The following is a 12,207-nucleotide window of genomic DNA, read 5'->3' as shown; positions in this document are numbered from 1 at the left end:
AGATCCTTTTAAAAATGGATTTAGGTTGATTTTTGTATTTTTAATTTTGTAATCCTATAGTAAATTGATCTTATAGCTCCCTGGGTTCTGTAAGTGTGATTAAAACATTAAGCTGTCTTATTTTGTTGTTCATATGCACTCCTGCCCATTTTACAATAATTCATATAGTTAATAATAAAACTTAGACTGATACAAAATCCTTTGGAGACTCTGGCCATATACTATATCACTGTGTCCCTTTAACCACTTCTAGGGGATGCCAGAACTCAAAGGACTAAAACGTTATCAAATAAACCTTAATTCTGAATGTTTCTAGGGGCCACTGTTGAGGTTGGAAGGTCCATAATGAAAATGATTTTGAGGACTCTCTGCGGTATGCGGTTAGATCCTGGGCTGCTCCTAAGGACCCAAGTAACAGTTGTGGCCAAGAGCACTTCTCTTCCACCCCTCCCCCTGCCCCAATCTGCCTGATTGGAAGAATGTGACCCTCTCTGTCCAACACTGACCTTGACATGCTTATCTGTGCCTGTCACTTTAAAATTAAATGGCTATAACATACTCTGCTTAGTGCTACACCTGCAGAAACTGATGCCGAATATGGTGTCCTTTTTAGTACGCCTGTTTTACAGACAGATGAATATCAACATTGAGTGTCAGTACCTAAATCAGATTACTGTGTTTAAGTACCTTGGGGGGCTGGTTAGCAGCAAATGGAGACATCAACAGAGAACAACACACAAGGTTTCTGAGCATGGGAGAAGTCTGGAACAAGGTAAGTGGAGGGATTTATGATAAAATGGATGCCTTGACTACTTAGGGATAACTATACAAAACTGTGGTAAGCAGGGCCGGCTCCAGGGTTTTGGCCGCCCCAAGCAGCCAAAAAAAAAAAGGGAAAAAAAGCCGCGATCGCGATCTGCGGCGGCAATTCGGCGGGAGGTCCTTCGCTTCGAGCGGGAGTGAGGGACCGTCCGCCGAATAGCTGGATGTGCCGCCCCCCTCTGGAGTGGCCGCCCCAAGCACCTGCTTGCCAGGCTGGTGCCTAGAGCCGGCCCTGGTGGTAAGGCCAGCTATTCTGTATGGATCAGAGACATGGGTCACCAAAAGGTGCACTTGAGAAGATTTGAAGCCATTGAAATTAGGTGTTTGAGGGAAGTGAGAGGGGAGATGTTGATGGACCATATGTAGAATGATGTCATTGGAGTGAGACCAAGGTCTGCAGTATCAGAAGCTGCAAGAGAGGAGGCTGAGATGGTATGGGCAGGTACAAAGGAGGGATGAAGGGAATCCTGTTAGGAAGGCATTTGAGATTGGAGTTCATAGGTGGAGGAAAAAAAGGCTGGCCAAGAAAATGGTGGATAGACTGTGTATTGGAGGATGGAATGGATATAGAGCCAGCCTTGGACCAGCAAGCCTGGAAAAGACTGATCCAGTGACCTGACCCCAGCTAGCTGGGAAAAGTGATAGAAGAAGAAGTTTATTAAGCATGTTTTATGCCACTATGCCTGCTATGCCTGTGGTCCAGGTTCTACATTGGCTTCCAGTAGACTTCTGGGAAGAATACACAGGGTTGAAATTACTCTGTAAGGCACCTGGTTACCTGAGAGATCGTTCTCACCTCGTTCCATACTGCTGCAGTTGAGATCTGAGGAGATGCCCTCTTTAACAGGAGTGAGTTGCTGGTTCTGCTAAGGCTCCTTGACTTTGAAACTCTCTTTGTACTTATTCTATTAGAGGCCAGATCTGTTAACTTTCCTGGAATGTTGCAAAGCCCGATCAGCTGCGGGTGGAGATTGAGTTTATTTTATCATCTTTGTTATGTGGGCTGGTGAATATTTATCTGTCAAGGTCAAGTGAGATGTCCTCCGTATTATGGTGGTGGTTTCTGTATTTTATGGTATGGGAGCCCAGAAGCATTTATATATTAAACAAAGATTCAGATGTTTGTAGTTTGCCTGTTTTAAAAATAGGTGACTAGCTTTTCTTTGAAACTAGGAGGCAAATGTTCCTATTTGGAGTGGTGTATTACAGGTCATCGGCCACTCAGTCTCATCTCCTCTCCATGTCACTCTTCCTTCCTGCCCCATTAGGTCTATCTTCTGTGTAAGTTCTCTGGGGCAGGGAATGTCTCTGTTCTGTGTACAGTGCCTAGCACAATCGGGCTCTGGTCCGCAACTTGGATTTCTACATGCTGTGATAATACGGATAATAAATATGGAAAGTCAGTAACACACTGACTTCCAATTTATGGAATGGAGAGGCCAAGAGCTGGCTAAATCTTCCTCCCCCCCCCTAATGTTTCTACACCTTGTACATCTTCTACTCATTAAGTAAGGGTAAGGCCATTCATATGAAAAAGGGAATGATAAGCTCAACAGGTCTGTGCCGAGTGGTTAGTGCTGTTGCTTCAAGATCTTAAACTCTTCCACAAAAAGCTGTTAACTGAAACCCTTTGGGAAGCATGCAATGACAAGATAAGGTTATAAAGATTACACAGTAAAATAACGTTACTATAGTATCTCTGAAAGAAAAACGAGTTTTTGGAAAGTACACCTATGTATTAATACTATGGGGTTTGTTTTTGTTTCTGTTGTATTGCCCCCCAGGCAGTCACTGTCTTGTACTCAAACAAGGAACCAGATAGAGTTTAGAGAGGATTTTGCAAATGTTATTCATAGAGGGGACAACCTGACTGGCACAAGATGACGGTCAAAGGAAGAAATGGGCATCAAGTAATGAAACCACAATACTAGCATCTGCTACATGTCTGGAAGAGAGTATCCCAGAAGGGCCAAAGGCTAACCATGAAATTTGAGGACAAATGTTGCTCAATATTGTACTATAGTGAAAATGTACCTGGCATATTATTGTACTACTCTACTCTAAATTTGTTGCAGTACTCATAACATGTAACAGTCAGGCACATCACTTCATGGAGAATTTCATTTTGCAGGAATTACCTGTGGTTTTGGTTTGATTGGTTTTTTTTTTTTTTTTTTTTAGGGGAATATTAAAAAAGATGTCTGTCTCATTTATGGAAGCCTTTGATTCTCAAGTCTTCCAATATACTTCATTGTACCGTGCTGTGTACTTTATGTAATGTTCTGTACATAGTGTCTTGCTCATCCAATAGTGCTTCAGAAGCATTGGTTACCACACAGAATCCCTATTTTACTAAGTAATTGGGGAGTGAGGAGTTGTTTAAAATCAAAAAAGTTCATAAAATTAAACATCTCAAAATTGCAGCAGATACTTCAATTTATGCATGGTGTGGGGCCTGGTGTGGCTTTCTTCTAGTCCTTCAAACCATTCAAAGCAATTTCCAATGCATTGAAGGCATCAGAATGTGAAGGGATGTCAACTTGTTCTTCAGCATCACATTCGTTTTGTGGGTCCTCATTGGGGAAAAATGGTTTGACTAACTGGTCAGTCACAAGATTGCTGTTTGTAAAATCAAGGTTCTTCTGTAAATGCTTTTGTGGTCTGTATTGCAGGCAACATCCCGAAGCATCACATCTCCTGTCGTCAATGCCTCAGAGAGGGGTTAGGATGAAAACTGTAGCTGTTCTTTAACTGTAGTCGGCACCCACGTCTGTTACTCACATAACTGCTGATCTCTTGTATTCAACACACATGCTCTGGGTAGAAAAGTTTGTTCCATTCAGTTGCATTACTGATATCCATTGTTCCAACTTCTGACTCACACTTGGGCTTTCCAGGACATCAGCTATATTTCCAACCCATATTTCTCTTCCATCAGATGCTGGTACAGTGGTATGAGGAATTTTGCACTGTCTGTGCTGAAGCGTGCATGCTGACAATTGATATTTCTAGTACAACTTGTAAATTCTAATATACCATAAAAAGTGTGTGCGTCTGTTTGTATATGCACATAAAGTCGCACACCATGGGAAACTTATATTTGTGATAGTCACACATCACTGACCACGTAACTTGCCCTTTGCCTGCTAATATACCTCTCCAGGGCTCATTTCAACCCTCTGCAGAGCTTCAAACAGCAGCCATTTTTTGGTATCAACCTCCAGATAAATGTTTCTTCTCCTTGACTTCCAAATGCCAATACCCACGGCCTATGATGGGCAAGATTCAGTCCTCAGCCTATGACAGATTCTCTAGATACAGTTATGTAACAACTTAGAAGTATGTTATCAGGATGCTTCCTATATGTTAGAAATGTACTAAATGACCATTATACTGTTGGAAAGGGGAGATTCCCAGCTTCCCAGTACGACTTGATGCACTTACCTCTAACTTTGGTCACAACTGAGATATCTGACTTTAAGGTCATTACATTTTCAAGTGAAGAAAAGCTATTTAGTTCATTCTGAGAGAGTTTTCTAGTATCCACTGCACTCTGTACAGTAGAAATCATGGGGAAGGATAAAAATAATTCCCAGTAATGCTTTTTTTAAAAGATCTCTAAAACATTCCTAAAATATTTGTTTTTCAATGTATGTGGCATGCATAAAACACATGGTGGCGTGTTGGTGCATAAAGAATGTATTGGCATTTGGCTGAGATTGACCTACATAACCCAATCGTGGCCTCACCACTTGGGAGTAATGTTGCATTTCAAATTGTGAAGAAAATACCTTTAATAGGCAGCCAGTTTAAAGCAAACTGAAGAAGTACTTCACACAACACAGTCAATTTGTGGAAGTTGCTGCCAGGGGATGTTGTAAAGGCCAAAAGTATAACTGGGTTCAAAAAAGAATTAGATAAATTGATGGGGGAGATAGGTCCATCAATGGCTTTAGCCAAGATTGTCAGGCACACAACCCCCATGCTTTGGGTGTCCCTAATAGGGTCACCAGATCTTCGGTTGGGATGCTGCACTCCGCTTTTTTTTTTTAATCTCCGCCAGCAGCACTCGGCTGTTCTTGGCTTTTTTTTCCCGTCTCCTCTGACTGCCGCCAGCACTCAGCTGTTCTTGGTTGGTTTCTCCCCCCCCCCCCCCCCCCCGAAAACCAGAGGCTGAAGGTATGCATAGCTAAGGGAGGGTGCATAATCTCCTCTGACTGCCCAGAGCACTCGGCTGTTCTCGGCTCCCCCCCCCCCCCCCCCCCGACTGCCAGCAGCACTGGGCCACAGTACGGAATTGGGAGAGGGAGCTGTTTGTGTTGTTACACCGGCAGCACTCGTTTTTTGGTTTTTTTGCTCCACCGGTGACACCCCCCCCCCCCTTGTGTCCCGATATTTTCTTCCTGTCATCTGGTCACCTTAGTTCCTAAACCTCTGACTGCCAGAAGCTGGGACTGTATGACAGGGGATGGATCACTTGATACTTGCCCTGATCTGTTCATTCCCTCTGAAGCATGTGGCACTGGCCACTGTCAGAAAACAGGGTATGGGGCTAGATGGACCATTGGTCTGACCCAGTGTGGCCAGTCTTATATTCTTATGTGTGCCAGGCTTCGCTGTCATGTATTTCCTGTCTATATAATATAATCACAAACCATTCTGTAGTACTTAGTTATCTCTTAAACTGAACAGGAGAGAAATAGTTGGGTGGGTAAACAGTCATTTGTCCCATCGCTTTGTCCATCATTAGCATGGGATTTGGAGAGAGAAACATGTTGTGTTTGCTGTTGTCAGCAAAAACTATAATTAAGGGGTATAAGTTAATGACATATGTAGTGATAGTCAGTGATGGATCTGCACAAGGCAAGGTTGAACTTGGACATTTCTGAGCTGTGTGCCTTTTAAGATGTTGTATTAACATGGGATTTTTCTTCTAAATATCCAGCTTCAGAAAGACAAGGTGGGGTGAGGTCATATCTTTTATTGGACCAACTTCTGTTGATGAGAGAGAGGCAAGCTTTCAAGCCACACAGAGCTCTTCACAGCTAAAGGCAGGGTGGAACAGATTGTGTAACAGACTGTTTGGCTTGTAAGCGTGTCTCTTTCACCAACAGAAGTTATCACCTCATCCACCTTGTCTTTCTAATATCCTGGGACCACCACACCTACAGCTACACTGTATACAGCTTCAGAAAAGCATGCTGTTTTTTTCTGCATATTTTCAGATAAGAATTTTAATAAAATCTGTTGCTTGTTCTTTGAGGGTGCATGCAACAAAGCATGTCAGATATTTGTGTTGTGATAAATTGTGCAATATGAGGCATATAGAGTTGGTAATTCAGGCTTCACCTCCATAGAGATGGCGGTCGTTAATATTCATCTGCTATCTACCCCTAGTAATAGCATCTTTTGCATTTAGACAACTGCAACAACATTTTCTCAATTGCCATCTGACATCTGCTGGCAGAACAGGGTAACACGTTGCATGTGATTAAGTATCTTACCACGGGAATTTACAGGCACCAGATTTTGAAGCTTGAGTGACTTAGGATCAAAACCAACTTGGCTCATAGCACAATATCTTGGAATGACCTCGCTCCCAAAACAAAGCCACCACCCCCCCCACACACAGAGAGGGTCTAAACAGGCCACAGCTCTTCCTACCACCCTGTGTTCATGAATTTAACTCTAGGAATTAAATGTTGGGCTTGGATTACACAGTTTGTGTGTATCTTGCATTAAACATGCTGTCAGTGAAATTTCATTAGGACTTTCTTGGCCTGTAGGAAAATCAGTCTGATGACATCTTTCAGAATGGGTGAGGGCAAGGTTGTTTTTCTTCAGAGATTTCCTACCCGCAACCAATTAAAGTCCCAGAGGTTTGCTAGTCAGCTCTGACAAAATGGCTGTTGCAGTAAGTCTGGAAACAAGATTACACGGTCACTGTTCTCTTGTAAAAGGAATTATTTGCTTTTGCTATGAAGAGCTGACTCTTTTCCATTCCGGTCCTCTGCCCTGCTGGTTTGCCCCTCGCTGAATAAAACCAGACTGGGAGCAATACATATACAATAGATATTAAAGGCACCTGTTTGTGTCACAGCTGCAGCAGCACAAGAGCACATTGCAATTCTAGCTCAGAGGCTGGAGCGTTGTGTGGCTGCTGAACATGTAAACAAAGTCCCATTGATATTCAAGGCATCCTAGTGCAGGGTCTAACAAATGAGGCTGTTCTTCACTGAAGAACAACTCTGCACTGTCTGTGTAATAACAAAAATAGATCGCTTTTAGGCTGTTAACAGGCATGCACATCAGAGGGGAGTTTGCCTCTAAGTTATTTGTTTTCTATTGTCTGCTTCCCCCTGGAATTTACGATGAGAAGCTATCAACTGATGGAAATAATGAGGCATCAGTGGGAATGTTAAACTAAACAGTGCTTATTTTTGTGTGAATGAACATTCCAGTTTCAATTGGTTTCTTTAAGCAGTGTATTTGAAACTGAAAACATATCTTTCCAAAGCTAAAGATACTAACCCAACATCCCATCTGGTGAAAATGAAGTAACCAGACCCGCTCAGGTGATTTGCTGCAGTCAAGGGTTAAAGTAACTGATTTTTTTCCCCCAGGAATATTGGTAGATTACTTCAGTATTATTTCCCTCCCTAATCTCCAGCAGTAGAATAAAGATCCTGCCATATGGCATCTACAACTGTGATTTTGTAGCTTGTTAGTGGCATAGTTAAACTGACTGGTTTCAAGAAAAAGAGTTTGATTTGTGTCCTTGCAGGAGTATTTCTGCCATAGCAACTGCGTTCTTGTATCTGCATCTACCACACTGCCTAACCAGTTTTTATGAGTGTATTGTGGGATATTCTCAGCCATGGGTATCTTTATTTTATTTTTTCCCAGATCCCATTCCCTTTCCGCCTAGGAGTGTAGGAGTTCTTGCACAAATCCCATAGTTCTCAGACACAGTTGCCATTTATGTATCACAATGACTTTCCTGGCATGGCAGATTGCTGCATCCTCCAGCTTATGGAGTTTGCAGTTTGACAGCCTGGAAGCAGGGCAGGACAGAAATGGTAACAGTTCCCAGAGAAATCTCAGGTAGATCCTGAAAAAGAAGCAGAGGCAAACGCAGAGGTTTCTCTCCATCTGCACTGCAGAACTGCAGTGCAAATAAAGCAGACTGTGGGCCATGCCGGGCCCAACTGGTGGAACAACATTGTGGCTATCGAGACTGGCAGGATCTGGCTGAAACACTTGCAGAGGCCCATGCCTACATTTTATTTTTGGCGTGTGGAGCTGGCAGCTGGCTTGCAGCAGAAAACAAGCCCTTGGAGAGCTGCTGTCTCTGTGGACGAGAGCATTGCCATGGCGCTCTGGAAAGTGGCCATGAACACAGACTTCTCCTCCTGACAGCTTTCTTGTGTGGGGAAGATCACAGCAGGGGATGCTCCGCTTCACTGCTGTGCACAGCTCCAGTAATTGCTGCTGACCCCATGGGATCAAAGTTACCTGTGTCCCGGAAATAACGGAGAGCTCTGCATTCTACTGAGGTGCCTCAAGAGTGCTGGGGCTATTGCTAGGAGACATCTCAGTTCTTTGCTCTCTCTAAATAGGCCAGAAAGTGCTGTCACCATAAGTAGGGCCCTACTACATTCACAGCCACGAAAAACATGTCACAGACCATGAAATCTGGTCTTTTGTGGGCTTTTACTCTATACAATACAGATTTCACTGGCGAGATCAGCGTTTCTCAAGTTGGGGGTCCTGACCCAAAAGGGAGTTGCCGGGGGGGCGGGACGTCACAAGGTTATTTTAGGGAGGATCGTGGTATTGCTACCTTTACTTCTGCGCTGCCTTCAGAGCTGGGCGGCCAGAGAGTGGCAGCTGTTGGCCGGGCGCCCAGCTCTGAAGGCAGCGCCACCACCAGCAGCAGCGCAGAAGTAAGGGTAGCAGTAGGGCAACTCCCCCACAATAACCTTGTGACCATCCCATAATTCCTTTTTGGGTCGGGACCCCTACAATTACAACATCCTGATTTTAAATAGCTAAAATCATGAAATTTATTATTTTTAAAATCCTATGAGTGTGAAATTATTCAAAATGAAGTGTGAATTTTGGTAGGGCACTAAATAGATGTGAACATGGGCTGGCATCTGGCAAGGTTCATGATGTCAACATACTTTTTAAAAAACTCCTGCTTGTGCAGGGACAGATGAGGATACAGTTCTCCAACACTGCAGGAATAGCAGTAGCATTTCTGTGCCAGTTGTTTTATCTCAGAGACCAGCCCTTCCTCTTTGTGCTGCCCTGGTTGATGGCACCATGCCCTAACTATGCGGGCAAGACTCTTCCAGTGGAGCTGTTGGGGCAGGCAGAGAAAGAAGAAGCAAGGTGGCTTGAGCTCGTTAGAATGCCGTTTGCCTTGAAAGTGCTTTGGAAAGATATATATAAAATAAATCATTTGATGGAGACGTGCAGAACCATCCCATGCCATAATCAGCCAATATTCCTGTTCTAGCACTTGTGGCACCATTAAAGGAAAAATTATTTGAATCTAGATCTATATGAAATAATATATTTGAGAGGAAAATTTAAATCTTGAGCTTACCTAGGCTGTCGCTCTCTGTGTATTTAACAAATAACAACTCCCCCTGGTGTTTGCTGCCCAAACACTCCAGCAAATAGCATGCACTTTAGTGTGCTTTCCTGCATACCTGAAAGGTGGTGCATGTGGATTGCCACCTAAGAAGCCTGACCTACATGGATCTACCAGCCATCCAGGACTGCCCATGCAAGGGGAGCCCACTAAGTCTGAGGACATTGCAGCCTGAGGGAAGAGAGCCTTTCCTTCTCCTTGCCTCCCCAAACCTCTGCTTATCTCCCCTGATTAGATGTGACAGATTTAGAAAGTTTAGGTTATGTGAATTTTTAGTCAGCAGGACCAAAACACCTGGGTCAGCCAGTTTGAAACCATTCATTTTGCCAGTCTGCTAACTTCATTGTACCCACTAACATCCTCTATTACTGTCCCTTGTGAACATCTGTGCTGATGGCACAACCTCCTCTCTTGGCAGTCTTTTCCAGTGCCCATTGGTTTTACTATTTGAAGACCATTTTCTGGATTTAAGCAAAACTTTACCTTCCTTTAATTTGACTATCCCACCACATCCTATCATATGACAAGACTGGGAAGTAATTCCCTTCCTTCTTATAATGTTATCTTGCAAATATTGGCAGACTCTGATTTCTGTCCTCCCCTGAGACTACTCTTTTTAGACCATTGGCTTTCAATCTTTCCAGACTACTGTACCCCTTTCAGGAGTCTGATTTGTCTTGCGTGCCCCCAAGTTTCACCTCACTTAAAAACTACTCGCTTACACAATCAGACATAAAAATACAGAAGTGTCACAGCACACTATTGCTGAAAAATTGCTTACTTTCTCATTTTTATCATATAATTATAAAATAAATCAATTGGAATATAAATATTGTACTTACATTTCAGGGTATGGTATATAGAGCAGGATAAACAAGTCATTGTATGAAAGTTTAGTTTGAATTGACTTCGCTGGTGCTTTTTATGTTGTAAAACTAGGTAAATATCTAGCTGAGTTGATGTACCCCCTGGAAGATGTCTGCATACCTCCCAGGGGTATTCATACCCCTGGTTGAGAACCACTGTTTTGGACTACTCCGTAGATGTTCCTGCCTAATTCTCTCCTGTCTTATCCTCATCATTTTCTTACTATTCAATAGGTTGTCTTTTTTTTAAACCAAATTTGAAAGAATTTGGAGTCTGTCTATGGTGTGGAGGCAGGCAGCCTGGATTGCACGTGAGGAGTCTGCTATAGCTTATTGTGTAAAGAAAGATTGCCTGAACTATACATTTTCATGCATGCTTTTTCCTTGTAAAAGGAAGCTCGATCTGTTTTTTTTTTTTTTTTTTTTTTTTTTTAACAAAAGCTTAGATTCCGAAGCACAAAATGGAGCTCTCCAGAGGCAGAGGCAGCATATGAGCTTGCTGAGCTCCCACTGCCCTCTACCTTTCCTGGCCCTTCTGTGAGATGTGACCTGCCCCATTTAATCTCAGTGGAGTATTAACTCTAAAGCCCAATCAGGATGACTTAATCTCAACACAGATGACTATAGTTTACTGCTCATCACAGCACAGGAAATCCTATTGTAAAGCTCTGCACAGCCTGTGATGAGGGGCATTGTCAGTGAGAGGAGTTTGGGTCATGGCCCAAGCTTGGGAAGAATCGCATCACTGATTTCCCCTCCCCCCTTAATTTAGCCCCTGTCCAGGCTAATAATGTCTCTTTCCATTTAGAGACCAGTCAGCTCTCTGATAACCATCAGTGGTGCACAGAACATGATTTGAGACTCACTAACAGAGCAAAATTGCCCAAAGTGAGCCAGCATTGATTGCTTTTTGCATAGCTCTGGGGAAGTGAGTTTGGTGACTGCTGCTGCAGAGCTAGGATGTGTTTTGTGGCTTATGCAAGCTGTGCTTTTTATTGTCTCTGTAAGCGAGAAGCAGGTTGTGTCTAAATCCTTCATTTAGGACCCAATTAAATTATAGTTGCTAAAGAAGGTCAAGTTTGGGATCTCGGTCTTCACCATCCTTTTGGAGGCAGACATTTCACTGAGCACACGGTAGGAAGGCCTGAGTTCTAGTCGTAGCTTTGCCATTGACTTGCTGTGTGAACTTCGTTTGTCTGTCAGTTTCCCCATCTGGAAAACGGGGCTAATAATACGTAACTCACAAAGCCGTTGTGAGGATTAATCAGTGTTGTACAGAGCTTTCAATATGTAAACACTACACACTATCACATACCTAACTTAGGGTTTTGTACTGCCTCCCCTAACCATAGTATCTGAGTGCCTTCTTTGTAAAACAGGTTGGCAATGTGGACTTCTCAGTGGACTTCATAGAGTCTCTGGCTCTTCTCCCTTTTTGGTTTGTAGAAATTCTGTTTGGTATAGGGTTTGTTAGAGGTCCTTGCCCCACCGCTGGAACATCTGTGATATGCCCCTTCCAGTGGATCTCCTTTTTCTGGGGGAAGGTGGCTGGTGCAGGGCGCTGGCTATGTTAGTATAGAGTTCCCCTGAAGAGGAAAAATTTGCTATTCACCATCTCTGGCTGCTTTAAGGCTATTTTGTGAATTATAGCAGACTGGAGAATCTAAACCTAAATGTACGTGGTCTTATTATGTTAAGTCACCCTTTGTGCTTACACACCACAGTGGAGCTGGCTTTCAATCAGAGGATGTCAGACCAATGGATGGCTCATGTCCTGCAATACATACAGAGAGTTTAGAGGACAAAATGGTGACATTGTGGTTTAAAAGTGGATTATCAATCTTCTTTCTAATCTTC

At 43.2% G+C, this 12,207-nt stretch overlaps 2 protein-coding genes across 3 annotated transcripts in view; both read left to right on the top strand.

The window, feature by feature from the left end:
• LOC135978000 (uncharacterized) overlaps positions 1 to 12,207 on the top strand; it is a 1,156,726-nt gene that overhangs the window by 488,778 nt on the left and 655,741 nt on the right. The window lies entirely within an intron of this gene.
• The window catches only part of TSPAN7 (tetraspanin 7), a 170,913-nt gene that overhangs the window by 65,464 nt on the left and 93,242 nt on the right, over positions 1 to 12,207 (top strand). Inside the window, exon 2 of one of the 2 annotated variants that reach the window (XM_042859178.2) lies at positions 614 to 772. The exons of the other annotated variant lie outside the window; for it this stretch is intronic. Coding sequence (XP_042715112.1) covers positions 752 to 772 — 21 coding nt within the window. The 5' untranslated portion in view covers positions 614 to 751. The remainder of the gene's footprint in view (positions 1 to 613; positions 773 to 12,207) is intronic. 2 annotated transcript variants of the gene reach the window in all.

This window comes from Chrysemys picta, chromosome 1 (assembly GCF_011386835.1).
Source record: "Chrysemys picta bellii isolate R12L10 chromosome 1, ASM1138683v2, whole genome shotgun sequence".
Classification (NCBI taxonomy): Eukaryota; Metazoa; Chordata; order Testudines; family Emydidae; genus Chrysemys; species Chrysemys picta.
Note: the sequence above shows the minus strand (reverse complement) of the source record. Positions and strands in the feature narration are given on the sequence as shown.